Below are 19,459 nucleotides of genomic sequence, written 5' to 3' on the forward strand. Positions count from 1 at the left end.
ACCACATGCAACACTAAGCTAATGTTGATTGCTGCGGTATTTTTTCTGTTTTGTAAACAAACAATGACTGCAGCAGCTGCACAGAGATTAGACAAATAGGCGAACATGCAGATGGGTAGGTCGGGCTGAGGTTCGGACAAATCAATCTCATCTAAACATGGCCGCAAGGTACGCCAACATCACATCCATCCCAGAAAAGGCGGGATGAACAGGTGGGCAGCAACCCCAACCAGGGTGGTGGCCGTGACCTTGCAATTGCCGTAGTCAGGTAGCATGGGATGGATATTCAAAAGTCAATATTGCAACTGTCCATATGCAACCACTATTCGCTTGGCTGGCACACGTTCCATGGGTCCAACAATCTTCAGCAACCAATACTGAAACCCCAAGATTCCAGTCGCACCGGTTGGGCAACTCGATTGATTGCAGTTGCGCCATTTTGCCCACCGCAAACCATGGTTCTTTCAACTGGATCGGTCGAAAGGGGCTTGGTTACGTGACTTCACTTAAAGACTGAGCAAAAGAACGAACGAACGAGCGCCAATGCAATAAATCCAGACCCGTTGCCATATCGTGGATGGACTTTTCGGGAGCTAAAAAATCGCTAAAGACTGCCAAAGAGGCGGGTTCCCGCTTGTCCTTGGGCCGTTGCTAAAAGTCTGTGCTGAAGATTTTCCTTGGTTGAAAGGGGTAACCAAGAAAAATAAGAAAAAGGTACAGTTACAGCTTGTGAAAATAATTAAACTCAACATGCAAACCAAGGACAGCCTTGCTTATCTGTGCATTCAAATCGATATATGCAGGTACAGATTGCAACGACAGAACATTAAATACACTTTTCGGTTAAAAGTACCCATTTTCGCCGCAGTTAGCAGAGGGGTTTCTTTTCTTTTCTTTTTTTTTTTTTTTGTATCTTCAGCGGGCGGCCCAAAAAGCACAGGTGTGATCAGCTCAGCTCAGCTACAAAAGACGCCAACCGCCGCCATACGTCAATAACCTGATTACATTTTTAGAAATTGAGAAAGCCGTCGAATTGGTTGCCGATGATAAGAGCAAAGAGAGAAAAAAAAAAATCTCCGAAATTTGATTTCCACTGCCGCGCCTGCTAGTATTGTAGCACAACATGGAGGCGAAGAGAAAAAAGGAGGTGGCTTCCAGATTACTGACCTGGGTCCCCCTGTCACCATCACTCATGCTCTGCCTGCCTAGAAAGGTCTCGAGCTCGTAGAGCACGACATGGGCTTCCATGCCTTCCTTCTAGTCTTACAGTAATGTACCTTACCAAGCTTACGTTTAACTCGTAATGTGTGGTATGCGGAGTACTTTTCATCGGCCGTGCCGTTGGTAGGATTTCGACGTCAGACCAACGCGAAGATTTCCCCAAAAGAGTGTTTCTTGATCCTGAGGGGGGTTTTTAATTAGAAGCATATTATTACAACTTTGATATCACATCAGCACAAAAAAAGCAATCGCAGGGCAAAAAGAGAAGAAGAAGAAAAAGAAAAAGAAAAACACTTTGTACAATTAGCAGGGTTTTGTTTGTCAATCAGTAAAAACCATCCTGCAAATCTTCTACCCCAGGTGGGAACGAGCCGGATCGACAGGATCAGCAAGAACCGGTGTCAGTAAAGGAAGTTAAAGCGAGACCGCAAGCCACGCCCGTTCGAATCTTGACGGATGATGGCACTTTGCCTTTGCTTTCGAGAAAAAGTAAAAGAAAAAAAAAAAGACATGACAGGGAATTTCTACAGAGTAGACTCAAGGTCTAGAATGCGCAACGTCCTTAGCTACAAATAACATCACGCAATCTACTGAAATTAGAAAGGATCGCCATCCAGCACAAATCATTCCCATTGGTATTCCACTCTGCGACTGCGGTACTGTGGTAACATGGCTTTGCACGACAACCAAATTTTCCGGACAGAGTAATCAGGAACACGGCATGCTGCAGTTGAGCTCAACCCACAAAATCGTCATGCCGGCACCTGCCCGACAGCAACAACCCGATCGACCTGTCCAGACCTAATGCTTGGCATTCCTTTTACTTTTTTCATCTCGGTGTTTGGTTTATGTTCGATAAAAAAAAAAAAAAAAAAAAAGGACACCGCAAGCTGTTTTCCCTCGGCACGATACTTTCCACCCGTCACTTGTCAGTCACTGTGAAACATGGACAAGAAAAAGAAATTTGTCTTGTAGTGCTGGAAGTCTTGAGTCTATTCTGTAGCTCTCTATCTTTGTAAACTGCTTGTGACATCATTAGAGAGAAGGATGATGAAAAAAGAGTACATCTTGAATGCTGTCGGAAAAAAAAAAATGCAATACTCAAATTTACCACATGCGCTCTGGGCAGCAACGAGTAAGTGGAGATAGAGAAATAAAGAGACAAACATGGAACAAGAACTAAAAACAATGCTAGAAAGGCATTAAGAGATGTAGCGGCAGAGGTATCTTTAAAAGTATTAAACATAAGAAAAGAATGCCACACCTGAGCGCAGGTGAGGGAAATACAAAGAAGTATCGAGTTGTAGAAGGAGCCGCTTGGGCGAGATGGTAGTTGAAAGGAAACACAATAGAAGAGGGATCCAGCGGATTCTCTACCTCTTCTCCAAGCTCTGGAGGTTCACGAGCTCCGCATACCTCCCGTTCTTCTTCATGAGCTCCGAGTGCGTTCCCCGCTCGATGATCCGACCCTGGTCAAAGACGTAAATGACGTCGGCCTTTTGGATCGTGCTGAGACGGTGCGCAACGGCGATGGTCGTCCGGCCCTTGGCGGCCTTGTCCAGCGCCGCCTGGACCACCTTTTCGCTTTCGCTGTCGAGTGCAGAGGTTGCCTCGTCGAGGAGCCTGTTGAGGTTTTGTTGTTAGTCACTGTAATTTGGATACGGAAAGAGAGGGAGAAAAAAAAAAAAAAAAACTTACAGAATCCTGGGATCACGAATCAACGCCCTTGCAATCGCAATCCTCTGCTTCTGTCCACCAGACAACAGCGCACCCTTGCTTCCGACAACCGTGTTGAAACCCTCAGGCAGACTCATGATGAAGTCGTAAATGTTGGCCTCGCGGCAGGCAAACTCGACCGCCTCGTCCGTGACCTGCTCCGAGGTGCCAAGCAGGATGTTTTCCTTGATAGTGCCGCTGTAGAGCGTCGGCTCCTGCGACACGAGCGCGATCCGGGCCCGATAATCGTTGACGTTGAGCGAGCTGATCTCCCGTCCGTCGACGTAGATGCCACCGACCAGCGGGTCGTAGAAGCGCTCCAGCAGCGCGATGGTCGTCGACTTGCCGCAGCCCGAAGCGCCCACCAGCGCCACGTACTGGCCCGGCAGCACCGTGAGGTCCAGGCCCCTGAGCACGGGCTGCTCAGGTCGCGTCGGGTATCTGAAGTGGACGTCACGGAACTCGATGGTGCCGTTGACCTCGCTAATCTTCTCGCCGTCGGTGCTCCACGTGTCGATGGTCGGTTTGCGGTCGAAGAGGGTCTTCAGCAGCTCCGCAGCGTGCGCAGCCTTGCCCATGTCGGGAGCGAAGGCGAACATGGTACCCGCCGACTGCGCACCAAAGATGACGGCGCTGAAGACGAGGAAGAACTGAAACATGCCGTACTCTCCACGGCCCAGGAGGCTACCACCATACCAGAAGCCGAGCGCGAGCACCAGGAATGTAAGCGATTGCGAGGCGGCATACAGGGTGGACGACTTGAGGACCGACTCGAGCGATGCACGCCCCTGCTGGTCGAGTGAGTCCTGGTAACGCTTGAGAACGTCATTTTCGCGTGTCAAGGAGGCAACGGTCCGGATGGCGGTGATGGCCTCGGATGCGTACGAGGCCGAGTTGTCATAGGCGCGCTTGGCGCGGCGCTGGTAGTGTGCCAGCATCCAGAACCTGAGGAAACCGCAAGCCAACAGGACGGGCACGGTCGAGATGCACACAAGCGCCAGCTTCCAGCCAATAACCAGACTCAGCGTGAAGGCGCTTACCAGAGTGGTGCTGACCATGAGGATTGTGCCGAGTGTGACACCGCTGATTCCGGCAACATGCGTGGCCTCGGTTGAAAGGAAAGATGTCAAGGCTCCGGCGGTGTTCTCCTCCTTGTCGAATTCCCCAATGTCCATACGCAGCATCGTGCGGAAGGCCCGGTCTCTGACGCGGTGAATCAAACGCTCCGAGCACTTGGCGAAGAGTATACCCTGGATCGAGAAGGCGGTGAACTGCACAATGCCAAGCATAAGGTACATGAGACACCAGAAAGAAACGTCACTCTGGATGGTCGGGATCGTCTGCTCGTTGACCGGGACTGACATGGACGTGATCAACTTGGCGAAAAAGACGGCTTGTGTGGGGTTACCGCCACCGCAAATGATGGAGAAGATAAGACCAATAACCATGAGCTTCCACTCGGGCGCGTTGAACGAGGCAATCAGCTTGATCTTGGTCCACAGGCTGTACTTCTTGGGTGCGTCCTTCGAACGGCCCTGAAGCGCGACGCTCGACGCCGATTTCGTCCGTTCCATCTTGGTGGCCAAGTTGTCGTTGGGGTCGGGGATGAAGCTGGTACCCTCCTTGTTGCTGGTCGCCTTGCGGATCAGAACCTCCTCCTTCTCGTTGATGGCCTCCTCTTCCTCTGGGCTCAGCTCGGTAACCTTGGAAATCTCCTGGGCCGTGACCAGATTATAGTATGCTCCGCGCTTCTCCAGCAAGTCGTTGTGGTTGCCCTGCTCGACGATACGACCCTCGGACATGACGACAATGTTGTGCGCATCCTTGATAGTTGAAAGTCTGTGGGCGATAGTGATAGTCGTCCTTCCCTCGGCGGCGACCTCGAGAGCGGCTTGCACCACACCTTCAGAGCGGGTATCCAGAGCAGATGTAGCTTCGTCGAGGAGCAGGATCTTGGGGTCAGAAACGATGGCGCGGGCGATAGCGATACGCTGCTTCTGGCCTCCAGACATGAGAAAACCGCGCTCGCCGACGTTGGTATCGTATCCTTCAGGAAGGGTGCTGATGAATTCGTGTGCGTTGGCCTTCTTCGCAGCCTCGATAATTAGCTCCTTTTGAACCTCGGGGTCAGCATGTTCGTGCTTGGTGCCGATCAGACCGTGCTTGATGTTTTCGTAGATTGAAACGCTAAACAGGATCGGCTCCTGAGATACCAGCGAGATGTTTTGTCTTAACCAGCGGAGGTTCAATGTGCTGATGTCACGGCCGTCCAGGTAAACCTTGCCTCCCACAGGTTGATAGAAGCGCTCGACAAGACCGATGATGGTAGACTTTCCACTGCCCGAGGCTCCAACCAAAGCAGTTGTCTTGCCGGCGGGGATCTCGAGGGTTACGTCCTCCATGACCACGACCTCGGGCCGCGAGGGGTAAATGTGTTTGACGTTTTCCAAAAGAATAGTGCCCTTGAGGTTCTCGATCTTCTCACCCTCGTCTGAAGAGGGATCCAGGACAGACTGGCGGTCGATGGTGGTGTAAATCTTGGCCGCCGCACCTAGAGCTGTGGTGAAGGCCTGGACGTTGGGTGCAACATTGCCGATGTTGAAGGCACCAATCATGACACTCATCATGACGATAAGGACCTTGGAGAGCGGGATGACGCCCTCGATCAAATAGCGGCTACCCATCCAGAATGCCAGACCATAGTTCAGGTACAAAATAGACATCATGCCTGCAACCATCATGCCGATGGATGCCTTGACTTTAAAGCCAGTGCCCTCGGCCTTGACCAGGTGGGAGTCGTACTGGCGCGCAAGGCGGTCCTGGGTACCAAATGCAACGGCATTGCGGACGGAGCTGATAACTTCCTCAGCCACGCTGCCACCTTCGGCGTAGGAGTTGATCGTTTGCTTGCTGAACTTGATGATAAACGTGGAGCCGCCACCCATGACGAAGATGAGGGCGAAAAAGGTCGAAGTCAAGATCAGGGTCAACTTCCAGTACATGATGAAACCGATTACGAAGGCAGCCACGAAAGTTGCCAAGGCCGCAACTGTCAAGCCAACCTTTTCCGAGATACCCTCCTGGACAAGGTTGGTGTCGGCAGTGATGCGTGTGGTGACCTCGCCGGCACCCAGCTCTATAGTCAAAAACAAAACGTCAGTATGTGGATAAAAAAAAAGAAAAGAAAAAGGATACCAGACAAGTCATGAATTTGAGTTTTGTTCCCACGTACTGTCAAAGAAACCAATGTTTTGGCGCATGCAGCTTTCCAAATAGTGCGCCCTGATCTTTGCGCTGATGTGTTCACCTGTGTAAATGGTACCCACAGTAGCGATGTAGGTTGTTACGAACTCGCCGATGGCCAGGTAGACAAAGTACAAAACCAGGTTGGTCATGGTCTGCATGAACTCGTCGTAGGAAGTAATGCCTAGGAATCGATCCTGGAAACTGCCCTGGAGGTTACCAAAGATAACAGTCATCAAGGGAAGCGCCGCGCCGGACGCGATGGCGCAGATGAGCGAGATGCTCAGGATGATGAGATCGTTGCGCGATGCATAGCGATAGAGGGTCGCGAGGCCGACCTTGACGGAGGGCGTGTCGACCTGGCGCTTGAGGATTTCGGCCTCGGCCGGTGGCAAGTGCTTGTATATGTCATCAGCATCGGCGACGGCATCTGCAGTTGGTTTTAGGGCCTTGGAGTCGGCCTTGGCGAGGTCATCCTGGTGTTGTTTACTGCTAGATTCTGAGCCGCCACGGCTGCGGTTGGAAGGAGTGTGAGAGGGCACAACGGCTTCGGGGCCACCCCCGAGATGCTTTTCTGAGGGTTCCATGTTGGAAGTTGCTGTGAATGGAACTAATAAACTTGGCCGGGCGAGGCAGCAGATAATTGCTTGCCAAGGCTCACAGTTTAAGCATAAGTAAAGTAGAGAAAGTGTTGGCAATGGCCCTGGTAAACCTTAAGCTCCGCCAATCCCTAATGGAAATTATCGCGTGGGCTGCCGATAAAGGGAACAACAACGGGCGGGCTGGCGGGACGGCGATGTTGCTGTCTGGCGCCAAGAGAGGCAAGCAAACCTATTCTTTGGGTGAAAGTTGGCTGGCCTGAAGAAAGATCAGATGCGCACCGGGCAGAAAGAAGAGACGAGGGGTTACCGAATATTAAGATTGGGCGGAAACGACGCCTGTAACCCTTGGTTATCAATAAAGCAACAACATCAAAAAGACCGACCCAGTAGACCGGGCAATGGGAGGGGCCACCCCTGCTGGCATATTAATAAGGGCTTTTCAAGGCCGAGCTGCATTCTCAGTCGGGGACTTTTTGGTCCCTTCTCACGTCGGGGAAATCGGATCGGACAGTTACCAAAAACACCGGTCGGCCGCGAGCAACTCCCCGTTGGAAGAAGGAGTGGGTACTGCACTTTTGGCCAGGCTGGTTCTGTAACGCAGGCCATAGCTTGTACGTGTTCGAGACTGAATAATCCATGACAACTGAAATTTCGTTGCTTCCATTTCTCGCTTACGCTAATCCTAATTCTGGGGGTGTTGTCTTCACCAGATTGGATCAAGCGCCTTTGACACAAGATGTATCGTTTCTGTATCTTATGATCCGAGAACCAATCATACAAGCAAGAGGTGGCGCAGCACGAGTACAAAGAATCTACACCGTTGTTCTGGGCTGGATCAAAAGTAAGAAAAAAAAATTAGACTAAGTAAACACGCAAATGAAGAAAAAAAGAAAAAAAAAATAAGACAAACATGCCTGCCACGGGGTAAGACGGGCATATCACCTTAATTCCGCCCAATGAGTCCGACCCGACCCGGAGATGAACTAGAATTAGGCTCGCAAACTAGCCTGCCTCTAGGTAAACCTCCTTCCTTCACGGTCAGCTTGCCCAACTACTGAACGTCAGTAAGGCCTGAACGCCGCGCATGCTTGTCTGCGGCGCTTCCCTTTGTCGTCCAAGTAAAGGGGGCCCAATGAGAAACCAATTTACCCTATTAGGTATCCTCCCTTCCTTACCTCTTACCTGGACAAAAGTCGCCGCATTGCCGCGTAAACTGTAATCGCAGCTCGGCGTTGCAACATGACCGAAAGCTCCACTCGTGGAAAATTCGGTTCGAACTCGAATCAAAAAGTCCCCGTTTCCCCAGTCCGTGCATTTCTATGGTTTCGCCCCCCTCAAGTCTCCCACATGGCGAGGCGAAAATCTGCCTCCACCCACATTGCAGGGTACATATCGCTTTTGTAATCTCATCGTCGTAGTGACACGAGTTGTGAATTGTGCGTGCCTTGCTTGGTGCTACGTGTATCTGAGTCATTCGATATAATATATATCGGGAAAAGGGACAATATAAGCGCCGATCATTCCAGATACCACGCCAGGTCTTTTTTTTTTTTTTTTTTTGAGTCACCACCGTTTGTTTTTTGCTCATTCAGGTGCTTTTCTTTCTTCTTCTCTTCGTGACGCAAGACTAGACCGAGTGTAGCGCAGACCTGGCCACCTCACTATATCGATAGCGGCACGTCTCGCCTAAATCATAGGGTGTAGGAAGGTCAGCAAATCAGCGGTTGATGGACATGACCAAAACCCCGAGTCCGAAATGATAAACCCATGTTGTGCGGTTCTTTTGCACAGCACCTTTTTATTAGTCTATCGGCCCATGGATTTGGTAGCGCCTCGCATTCGCACTCGCCTTCACTTTTTGTCTACATGTATTTTGGGAGCCTGGAGGCTCTAGACAACGCGATCATGTGTTGACACGCAGCTGTTTGCATGGTGTGGTTTTAATATAATTGATGCATACGGAGTAAAATGGCGCGCACGTCTCATCTCCGTCTAAATGTTCGGACGAAATCAGGAACGACAAATCTCATTTATACCAAGCATCCAGCTCAAAAGTACGTTGCGGCTAACGTGTACTTCGAACAAGCCTTTATGTAATTTATCTGAACTATATATGTTCTGCCACCAAAGAAGCATGAAGTGAATTTCCAGAATTTGCCGCCCTCGCCACAGACAAGGTTGCAAAAAGGAACAGAGCAGAAAATGTGAACAAGGAAAAAGTATAGGGCTATATGCTCAGCCTCGTGGCCCAAAATTGCCAGCTGTCCTTTTTACTGATAGGACGACGATCTGTGAGTCAACTTGTATTATAGCGATAACTAAAGAAATCGTTCTCGACTTTGCAATGCCTGAGCGAAGAAACGAAACTCGGTTTCAAACTTCGTATAAGCGAATAGCTAGCGATTTCCTCGTATTGTTTCTGATTGAAAACTGATCAAGTTTCGCGACGCGACGTCATTTGGAATTTTTGTTATTTTTCGGGGCTATTCAACCCCGCTAGTAACACGGGCGGCGTGTCTGCTGCACGTCAAGTAAACAAACAATCCGCACAGCTGGCCCAGACAACTGGCACGCACGCGATTTAGGCACGGACGGACGGCAAAGGCACAACAAGGAGCAGTCAACAAACATCTTTTTCGTGATGTTGCTCGATTTTCTCTACCCCGCCGTTCTACTCCTGGCACTGAGCGGCCTTCCCTCCCCAGCCGCAGCTGCAAAGCCCAAGAATGCCATCCTCCTCTCAGATGTAAGTCAAACTCCTTGAACCTGCGGCTCGTACCACCACCACCACCACCACCATCCAGGTTTCCTCAGTCAGACTCTGACGTGAGACACCACCACTCCACCCACAGGTCCAATCCCTCACGCTCCGCGCGGGCCGCCAGACCTCGCACCGCCGGGTCGCGGCCATGCCGCAACTCAAGTGTGTGTCGTCGCGGGCCTTGTGCTCGCTGCACGAGGTCGACACCATGCGGTGCGTGAACCAGGGCTCCGGCTACGGCTCCGAGGACATACAGTGGTCCTGCAGTGCTTCGCTCCCGCCCGAGCTCAAGCTGGGCAGCACCGAGGTCATGTGCGAGGGCTACAGCTCTCCGGACGACCCTTATGTCCTAAGCGGCTCCTGCGGCGTCGAGTACAGGCTCGTCCTGACCGAGGAGGGTGCGCGCCGCTATCCGGACCTCGCCGCTGGCGGCGGCGGCGGCAGTGGAAGCGATGGGTCCTTGCCGGCCTGGCTGTTCTGGGTCCTCTTCCTCGCCGTCGTCTGTTGGATCCTCTACAGTGCATGCACTGCCCAGCCTGGTGAGTTCCGTGGTCCGCGCCCCCGACGTAACAACTTTTGGGGTGGTGGTGGTGGCGGCGGTCCCGGTCCGGGTTTCTTTGGCGGCGGCGGCGGCGGATGGAACGACCCCCCTCCCCCGTATCCCGGAAACAAGCCTGCAGGTAGCGGTGGTGGCTGGCAGCCTGGATTCTGGAGCGGCTTGGCTGGCGGAGCTGCGGCGGGATACATGGCTGCCAACCGTGGACGAAACACCATGGACAATAATCGGGGCTACGGAAGCTTTGGAAGCAGCAATACTTGGGGTGGCGGAAGTTCCTGGGGTGGAGCAGGTGGTGCTGGCCCTTCGTCATCACGCGGTTCTGGATCCAGCTCCAGTTCATCCCGCTATGAAAGTACGGGTTTTGGCGGCACAAGCAGACGTTGAGCTTCCCAACGCCACATGTATTTGGATCGTGCAATAGATGTAATTATATCTTTTACTATGAGACAGGATTGCAGCAGGATTTCGAGATACCATACATACTCTTGATCTATCCTTATCCGCTTTCTTAGCTCTCGTGACTGTATTCCTGTTTATACACATAACTAGAGGTACATCGATCCAAAACATGCTTGTATGCCTTGTGATAAGCTGATCGCAAAAAAAAAAAAAGAAAAGAAGTGTTGCTGCTTCTCGGCCCAGCCCATTAAATGGCTATAGTTTGCCGACAACGATAAGGCGCCCGATAACCTCTCAATCCCGCCTCGAAATTGTCCTTATTGCCGGCAATCGGAAGTGATGTGCTCGCGGCCCGAGATTTGAGTTTGGTGTACATGACACTCCGGCCCAGAGCTGCCACTACATGTGCACGGTCATGACATCCATCTTGTCGAATGCTTTGCCGCATGAAGGGCACTTGCGTCGTCTGTTCGCCAGCCTACTCTGCACGCAGTCGTTGCAGAACACGTGCCCGCATGTTTTGATCACTGCGTTCTTGAATTCACTGTTGCACACATTGCAAAGAGCAAATTTCTACGCGCAGTCGTAACGAGGTCAGCACTTCCGTCATTTGCGGGGAGGACACAGTGTGGGGAGGGGGGAATGTGTACTCACCCTTAAATCATCCTCAGCTGATGCACCACCAGATCCCCTGGATTTAAGGTTATCCCTCTCTTTCTGAGCATGCTCCAGTCGGGTCTTGACCCTTTCCAACTCGGTCTCGTGCGATGCTGCCTTCTCCTTCAGCGACAAGGCTATTGAGTCCTTGTTCTTCACAAGCTTGTTCAATGTTTCGGCTTGGTTCTTGAGCGCCTCGTATTGTCGTAGAGCATCCGAGCTCGAGGCCTTGAGCTTGCGGTTCTCTTCGAGGATGGTAACATTGGACTGCTTCAGCTCGGCGAGTTGCTTCTCCATGTTGGCAATGAGGATTTTGGTGTGCGCCTCAACCTCCTTTAGCTGCGTGATTATGGTGGAACTCGTCTTGTTCTGATGCTGCAGTGCCTTGTTCTCGTTAATTCGGGCGTCGGTGTCTCGTCTCACGGCAAAATATTTCTGGTCGGCCTTGTTTCGGTCCGTGATAGCATTCGACAGCTTCGTCTCAAGTGCCGTCAGATCTGTCAACTTCTTCTGCGCAACTGCCACTGCCTTCCTGTACGCCTTCTCGACGGAAGGCACCTCGCTTTGGATCAGTTCGTAATCCCGTTCCAGTTTCATGTACCGGGCGATCAGGTCAGCCACATCCATGGATTCAAGATCTTCGCGGGATGTTGCCATTGCCGTGTCCGCGGCTGGGCGCAGCCTTTCCACCTCTTGTTCCAGCCCGGCTATCCTGTCGTCCTTGGCTGCTGACAGCTCCTCCAGATGCTTCAGCGACGCAATTTCTTGCTCATTCTTGGACTTTTGAATGGCCAATTGCGCATTCAGTTCGTCTCTTGAGGCCCTTATACGGGTAAGATCCTGGTCCTTCTGCTGCAGTTGATCCTCCAGATCGGATGTTATTGCTTGAGCTTCCCGGTTGAGCAATTCGCGATAGCTGGTCCTTTCAGTTTGCAACTTCTCAGCTTCTTCTCGCAGTTGCTTGTTCACAGCCTCAAGAGTGTTGACTCTCTTGATCAAGTCCTCATTCTGCAGCTTGAATTGCTTAAAAAGATCCGTCCTCGAGTACTCTTCGTCGGTGACCGTTTCTTTGCGAGCTTTCAATGAGGTGTTCTCTTCTAACAAAGTCTTGATTTCAGACTTGAGAGCGGTGATCTGCTTCTCTTGTGTTGCAAGCACAGCGGCTGCCTCGTCGTACTTGAGCTGAAGGGCTTCGGAATGTCCATTCGATTTCGGTTCCTCGGTCGAACGTTCCGTGGATGGCGGCCTTGCTGAGGCAATAGCTTGGGCTTGCTGCTCAACCTTCTGCACTTGCACACTTTTGGCGCGATCCAGCTTCTTCTCGGCTTTCACGTATCGAAGGGTGGCGGTATCCAACTGTTCTGACAGCGCATCCTTTTCGGCGTTGGACCTATCGAGCTTAATGACAAGGTCCTTTTGCGCAGCTAAGAGCTTGTTAATTTGCGATTCCAACTCGGAGACATCAGACTTGACGTCTCGTGATGCCTTTATTAACCCAAAAAGCGTTTCAAGTTTCGACCTGATAACTTTCTTTTTGTCCCCCAGGTGCTCTTGAAATTCTTCTGAATCTTTGAATTGCAAGGCAGTTGAGGACAATATCGAGTCTCCTGTAGATCATGGGTCAGTTGTTGGTCTTGTGCAAAAGTTGCGGGAGAATAGCCGGCGTACCCTTGCAATCTATATCCGATGATAGAGAGCCGCGAGCGAGGAGCTCGATTTCATCGAGCATCTGGAGACCGTCAGATGTGTTTATAAACGAGATCGCTCCAGGAAGATAACACACGTACTTGCAGGAACCATTGATCTATTATCCGAAGGTGGTCGTCGTGATGCGTAGAACGTTTTGTCACCTCTTCTAATCTAGTCTCTAAGGTGGCTTTTTGTCGGCGGTACTCGAGCATCTGTCGATAGATTGCATCTTTTTGAAAGTCCTATGGCCAAGACATCAGTTTGTTGCAACTTTTGGAATGGAAATGTCGCGCGAGCGTAATGAAGACGTGTATTTATATGGCAAAGGGATCGCGAATGGCTTTGAAGTATGTGGTGAGCATTCTGAACCTGGCAACAGAGCAAGCTTTATGGCAGCATGCCCCAGGATCAGCACAGAACACGTAGTGCATTTCGCTACACTCGTTGAGCCTGCGGCTTTATCGCCAAAACGACGCGTAATGACAGCAATGTCGACCGATGGAATCCGCCAACGGGTGCAATGCATGTAGTACTGGAAAGAGTGGCGCGAGAGGTGGTGTTGTCGCCAAGGAATGGTCTTACCTCAATCCAGGCCTCGTCCCTTGACTCGCCATCATCCCGAGATTTGACGGTTCCGTTAACTGCTTGCCTTTTGCTGGGAGGAGCGATCTCATCAGTCGCGCTGATGGCTGGCCTCTTCCTGTCCTCCATTTTTGTAAGGCCGGAAGAGTGCGAAACGGCTGGCGAGGACGTGGCAACAGGCATGAGAAAGGGAGGGAAGCTTGAAGCCTGAAGGTCGATATCGCGTCGGCAAAATTTGGCTCGAAAGTGGACAACAAGTCGACGATGGCCGACTCTTTCGTCTAACCAGGAAGAAACCTGGACGGCGACGGCCAGGAGGGCATTAAGGATGGCGGAATTGGCTTGTGTTGTTGTGGTTGCAGACCGCGAAATGAGACTTGTTTCTAGCAAAGCTGATTTTTCGACTTGACGCCCCCGAATGCACAGTCGACAGCCAGCCAGATTGATGACCAAGCGGCAGGCCAAGCGACCATCCTGAGCTAGTGGGTCGTGCTAGTCCACTATCGTACTAGCGTCAGTATGCCTGAGTTTCCTTTTGAGCGCAGCCCCGCATCTTGTATGGAGTGTTGCAGCAGGTTCGGACGCGACCTGATTGTCAAAGTTGAAACTCTGGGAAAATCCTTAGTTGCCTTAGTAATTATTTGTTCATTCAACAGCACAGCGACCAACTTGACTTTGCGACTATCTATCTCTACGGCTACCTGCAATCGCATCGTCTGCGAAACAAACCACCCGCCACTGCCAGGCCGCCAGTCATCAAGAGGTCATGAGTCGCATGCAAGATTGGACGTGAGGGGCTGCCGACGAGCGACCTGACGCGGCTCGTCTTGTCACAAAAAAAAAAAAAAAAAAAAAAAAAAAAAAAAAAAAAAAAAAAAAAAAAAAANAAAAACATTCCTCGGCCCACCGATAAGCTCAATTCTTCAAGATGCTCAAGAAGAAAGGCGCCCCATCCTTCAAGCCGAAGGCCGGCATTCGCAGGAATCCTGCTCCGGCTGCAGCCAAAAGCCAGTCGGGCACTCCTGCTCCCACCCAGCCTTCGGCCTCGAACGATTCTGTGCTTGCCTCGACCCCAACATTCACACCTGCTCAGGCACCTACGTCAGAGAGTACCATTACGACTTCTTCCGTACCTCCGCAGATCACCGCGACGCCTCCAACATCCAATACCGAGGCTCCAAGTACGCAAACTCAGACTGCACAACCCTCACGCAGTGTCCAGGCCCCGGCGATAGCCGTTCCTGTTGAACAGCCATCAGCTCAGGCCACTTCCCATACCGCAACACAATCGCAAGATGCTAGCATACGTGAATCCACAACTCGAGATGACAGCACACCTGGTGTGTCTTCTGGGCAGAGTTCAACCACCCAGACCACAACTCCAAATGACATACAGAGGGACGCTTCATCGACCCAGTCCATACACTCAGAACCTACTCGCTCTGACTTGCCTACAAACTTGAGTATTTCAGAGCCCTCGAATATCATACAGGATCCGCCCGTGACTGAGAACTTGCCGGATGTGTCAAGTACAGACGTGGCCTCCCAATCAGAGACGTTACTCTCACCGGGACCATCCAGGAATATTGGAACACTTGTAGACGATTCCCTTATCACACTGGAAATAACTAGTACTGCTGGCGATAGTGAACCGACCACAGAAAGACGAAAGCGCGGCGCACCGGTTACGCCTTCAATTGAGGTCATCTCCGCTGGGCCATCCTTGGAAAACGCTGCAGCCCCTTCCCCGAAACGTCGTCGCACGGCCACCAGTACCGCGCAAGACTCAACAGTAGTAGCTACAGAATCAAATGATTCATTCCAACCTGGACCTCAGAAAAAGCGAGCAAGGACAACCAAAAAATCATCATCAGAGGCACAACCACAAGAGACTCCGAATGCTGACTCTCAGCAGGATGGCGACGCCGGTCCATTCCAACCGAAGCGAAAGGCTAGATCCAGGAAGACTACCACCGCAGCGCCTGGTGGAAATGGCGACACATCCTCCACACAACCTAAAAAACCAAGGAAGAGTCGCGCTACACGTGTTACAGTGAGCAATGCCGATAGTGCCGATGATGCTACTGGCCTTGGCGAAGTCAGAACAGGGAGGAAATCCTCAAAAAGGCCGCGGAAGGAACGCTCGGTCACGCCGGAAGATGCTGAGCAGCGGGCGATAGATCCAAGTAGCTTAACCATGGCGGAACTCACGAAGGATCTACGAATCGGCAAGAAGTTCAGCCGTCACGATGAGTTACGTGACAGGATGAAGACTTTGCAGGAAAAGCAGCGAGAAGAACGACGTCTGAGAAAAGCTAACGGTGGAGTCACACCAGGTGATGAGGATGCCACAGCTTTGGCAACTGGTGAAGTCCCGGAGAGCTCGCAAACGACCTCAGCTCCGACGGGCCCCAATGCCGGTGTTGGCTCTTCGACGCAACCAGCAGCACTGGGCCCACAGTTTGAGATTATCAATGGCGAGATCGTTATCAACCAGGCGTCCCTGGTGCACGACCGGCACGCTGCAGCGATGGTTGATCATGCCGACATGGAGGAAGTTGAAGAAAACGATTTCACGCGTATGACCAACCAGGCCACTTATTTGCGCCCAACAAAAATAAAAGGTCCAAACGCATGGACCAAGGAAGAAACACAGCAGTTCTACGAGTACTTGCGCATGTTTGGGACCGACTTCCAGACCATAGCCAATATGTTCCCTGGGCGCATGAGACGCCACGTCAAGATGAAGTTCAACCGCGAGGAGAGACATAATCCAACAGGAGTAAATGCGGCTCTCGTAGGACAAAAAGTTGTCATGATAGACCTTGCCGAGTATCAAACACGCACAGGAAAGGCACTGGAGCCAACTGCCGATATCGAAGAAGAGCATCGCAAAAGGCAAGAGGCGCACGACGCTGAGCAGAAACGCATCCAAGAGGAGGCTGATGCGGTGCAAGCCGAGAAGCGGAAGAAGCTGCTGGGCACGGGCCAGGATAATGGGAATGCGAAAGTTGCGGAGAAAACCAAGACCAAGGACAAGGACGTCGGCGACGGCAAGTCCAAAGGGGCCACGAAAAGTCAAACCGAGATTATGGAAGAGGAGGAGGACGTCGAGGTCATTGATGAGGATGAAGTGGAAGAGCGTCCCACTCGTCGCCGTGGTCGATTTATTGGTATTGGCGGTTGAAGAATAGACGACTAAGTCAATGGGTACAAGATAGAGCAAGGTCGGGGATAAGAGGGACATGGATGGGCGATGATATACCCGCACAACTAGCAAGTTGTCGCACAATTATAGGAACCTCTGATGGCAGGGGCGTTTATTTGAGACTGCAAAATTCAAATACGATACAATTAGCCATGATATTTTAACTTGCCTAGTGCCCATCTAGAAGAGATCCAATTCGGCTTTTGACCCAACCCCACATCGCCACCAAAGTGAATAATAATACATCTCGGCAGGTCCCGTAACCTCGCAAGTTAACCGAGGCGCGGTGATTGATTTTGGTGAACAACAGCCAGGAAAAAAAAAAAAAAAAAAAAAAAAAACAATTTAAATGCTGTGAAATGATTATTTAGAATGATACCATTTGTAATAAGTCTGTTTCCAAATATTCAAATAATGTGGCAAATTGTCAATGACAAAGCTTGTCCACTTGTGGCGCTTGGATCTGTGTTTCTTTGCCCCCTTCCTTTTGCACTACACACTACCTAGGAAATTTTTGACTCATTCTGATTCCATCGGTCGGTGAGACCTACAGCAGAATTTGTGCCAACGACATCTTAAAGACAAGTCATCCAAAGACACAGACCCTGCACCAAGTTGATATTCTGCACAACACAACTTTATCAAATTTGAGGCTCTTTTCTATTTCCAATTTTACTCTACACTTGCTATCTATCTAGACTGCGTGTTAATCCTGTGTAGCCAAATCACAAGTGTGAAACCCAAAATCTTATCGTCGAAGCTGCTTTATAAAAACGTTGCCAAAACAGCAGGGACTGTTCCCTGCCGCCGGGAGCAACTTGCCATCCGCGCAATCGAGGATGGCTGAAGTACAACAAGTGCAACCCCAATCAGGTCAACCTACGGCGAGCAGTCAATCTCAGCCTCAAAGGGGATCTAGGCAACGCAGGGGTCCTCGTCGGGGTAGAGGCCGAGGAGGTCAAGTTACAGTAGCGAGAGCCGATGCGGGACAGGGAAACCTTCAAAATCTACGAAACAATGCTCCTGCGCACGTGATACCATACAATAACAACGACAACGCATCGACCGCGAATAACAACAGATCGACAAATAACAACACCCACCAAACGAATTTGCAGGATGGAAATGGACGTCAGAGCACGACACCGTCCGTGAGCTCCAGGGGTGCTTCCCGAGGGGGGCGTGGAGCCCGTGGCGGACGTGGTGGTCGAGGAGGACAGGCACAGAGCCAGCGAGGGGGTGGGGGTAGGGGTGGTCGAGGAGGTTCTACGATTCCTTCAAGGCGGGCTTTTGGGGGTCATCTGACGGAGGCACAGGATGGCGAACCTCAAGGCTCAGCGGGCCTAAGTGGTGATGCCCCAGAGTTCGTGCCGGGCCATGCTCCCCTGCAAGGAAGGTGAGTGCATTATTGGCTTTGGACATTTCCCTCTGTGGGAGTGGCTTATTAACATCCCGAACAGGTCTCAGCCTAAGCAGCCGCCTGCTCCGGCAGTGTTGCCTGCCAAATCCTCGGCGCCAGACTTGCCGACCCGTATTCATGAAGACATAAACAACCGGCAATACGACTGTGTCATTTGCATGAACGAAATTCTTCGCTCCTCAAGGGTATGGTCCTGTTCCATCTGCTGGACAGTTATTCACCTCCACTGCGTGAAGAAGTGGCATCAGAACCAAACTGCCAAAGCAGATCAGAACCAGGAGCTGGGCAAGACTCCATCGTGGCGATGCCCAGGGTGCAACTCGAGTCACGAGGATCCGCCAGGCTCCTATCATTGTTGGTGTGGCAAAGACGTCAACCCGTCCTCGGTTCCTAGCCTGCCGGCTCATTCCTGCGGGCAGACATGTTCGAGACCAAGGCCGACATGTCCACATCCTTGTAGTTTGCAGTGCCATGCTGGACCATGTCCACCATGCGGACTCATGGGACCGTCAAGGCCATGCTTTTGCGGCAAGCATGAAACTTCGAAACGGTGTACCGAGACCGACTACTCAAAAGGTTGGAGTTGCAACGAAATTTGCGGTGATTACTTGCCCTGCGGTGAGCATCAGTGCGAGCGGCCCTGCCATGAAGGGCTCTGTGGAAGCTGCGAGCTTCTGGTAGATAGCGTTTGCTACTGCGGCAAAACTCAAAAGGAAATTCCCTGTTCGCAACGGGAGGAGATTATCCAATCTTTCAACCACGGGCAACTCAAAGCTCAGGGGGAGGCGGATAAAGATACTTGGTTTGAAGGCTCTTTCAAGTGCTCTTCGACATGTGAGCGGCCTTATGACTGTGGCCATCACACCTGCGAGCTCGAATGCCATCCACAGGACGCAGAAACGCCTCACTGCCCGTTGTCTCCAGACTCGGTACTCTACTGCCCATGTGGGAAGACGCCATTGAGTGAAATACTTCCTGAGCCTCGCCAGTCCTGCCAGGACCCGATACCTTCGTGCAAAAGGATGTGCGAAAAGGCCTTGCCATGTGGTCACTCATGCTTGGAACAATGCGGTCCGGGATCGTGCGGTCCTTGCACACAAACAGTGGAGTTGCCCTGTCGGTGTGGACGAACAACTACAGAAATGCTGTGTCACGAGGCAGAGAAAGAGGCAGGGTTCCTAGAGTGCGAACGGACTTGCAGGACTCAGATGAGCTGTGGGAGGCACGAGTGTGGGAAGCAATGTTGCTCTGGTGAGAAGAGGGCGTCCGAGAGGCTGGCTGCGAAGAGGAAGAACAAGACGAGCAACAACTCGGCGACTCAGGAAGACTTTGAGGCGGAACATGTGTGCTTGCGGACATGCGGTCGACAGCTCAAGGTATGCAGCAAATTGCCCGCTCGATG

General features: G+C 51.5%; 5 protein-coding genes across 5 annotated transcripts in view; 3 read left to right on the forward strand and 2 right to left on the reverse strand.

Moving 5' to 3' along the window:
* Positions 1–2,594: 2,594 nt before the first annotated feature.
* PpBr36_09010 (uncharacterized protein) lies at positions 2,595–6,767 on the reverse strand (the record flags this gene model as incomplete). The annotated part of the gene is made up of 3 exons (XM_029896134.1): positions 2,595–2,844; positions 2,920–6,073; positions 6,170–6,767. 3 exons carry the CDS (start codon positions 6,765–6,767, stop codon positions 2,595–2,597), a joined length of 4,002 nt encoding a protein of 1,333 aa, XP_029747006.1.
* A 2,656-nt stretch (positions 6,768–9,423) lies between these two features.
* Positions 9,424–10,486, forward strand: PpBr36_09011 (uncharacterized protein; the record flags this gene model as incomplete). Its single annotated transcript, XM_029896135.1, has 2 exons — positions 9,424–9,528; positions 9,635–10,486. The coding sequence occupies 2 exons, from the start codon at positions 9,424–9,426 to the stop codon at positions 10,484–10,486; spliced, it is 957 nt and encodes a 318-aa protein (XP_029747007.1).
* Positions 10,487–10,900: 414 nt separating this feature from the next.
* On the reverse strand, positions 10,901–13,612 carry PpBr36_09012 (uncharacterized protein; the record flags this gene model as incomplete). Its single annotated transcript, XM_029896136.1, has 5 exons — positions 10,901–11,074; positions 11,156–12,765; positions 12,827–12,887; positions 12,946–13,089; positions 13,430–13,612. 5 exons carry the CDS (start codon positions 13,610–13,612, stop codon positions 10,901–10,903), a joined length of 2,172 nt encoding a protein of 723 aa, XP_029747004.1.
* Positions 13,613–14,357: 745 nt separating this feature from the next.
* PpBr36_09013 (uncharacterized protein) lies at positions 14,358–16,616 on the forward strand (the record flags this gene model as incomplete). Its single annotated transcript, XM_029896137.1, has 1 exon — positions 14,358–16,616. One exon carries the CDS (start codon positions 14,358–14,360, stop codon positions 16,614–16,616), a length of 2,259 nt encoding a protein of 752 aa, XP_029747005.1.
* Positions 16,617–17,476: 860 nt separating this feature from the next.
* Positions 17,477–19,459, forward strand: part of PpBr36_09014 (uncharacterized protein) — a gene marked incomplete at both ends in the record, with an annotated part of 3,919 nt that continues 1,936 nt past the window's right edge. Inside the window, 2 exons of the mRNA XM_029896138.1 lie at positions 17,477–18,033; positions 18,098–19,433. Of these exons, the coding sequence (XP_029747002.1) occupies positions 17,477–18,033; positions 18,098–19,433 (1,893 nt within the window). The remainder of the gene's footprint in view (positions 18,034–18,097; positions 19,434–19,459) is intronic.

The sequence above is a fragment of the Pyricularia pennisetigena genome, chromosome 5, assembly GCF_004337985.1.
Source record: "Pyricularia pennisetigena strain Br36 chromosome 5, whole genome shotgun sequence".
Taxonomy (NCBI): domain Eukaryota; kingdom Fungi; phylum Ascomycota; class Sordariomycetes; order Magnaporthales; family Pyriculariaceae; genus Pyricularia; species Pyricularia pennisetigena.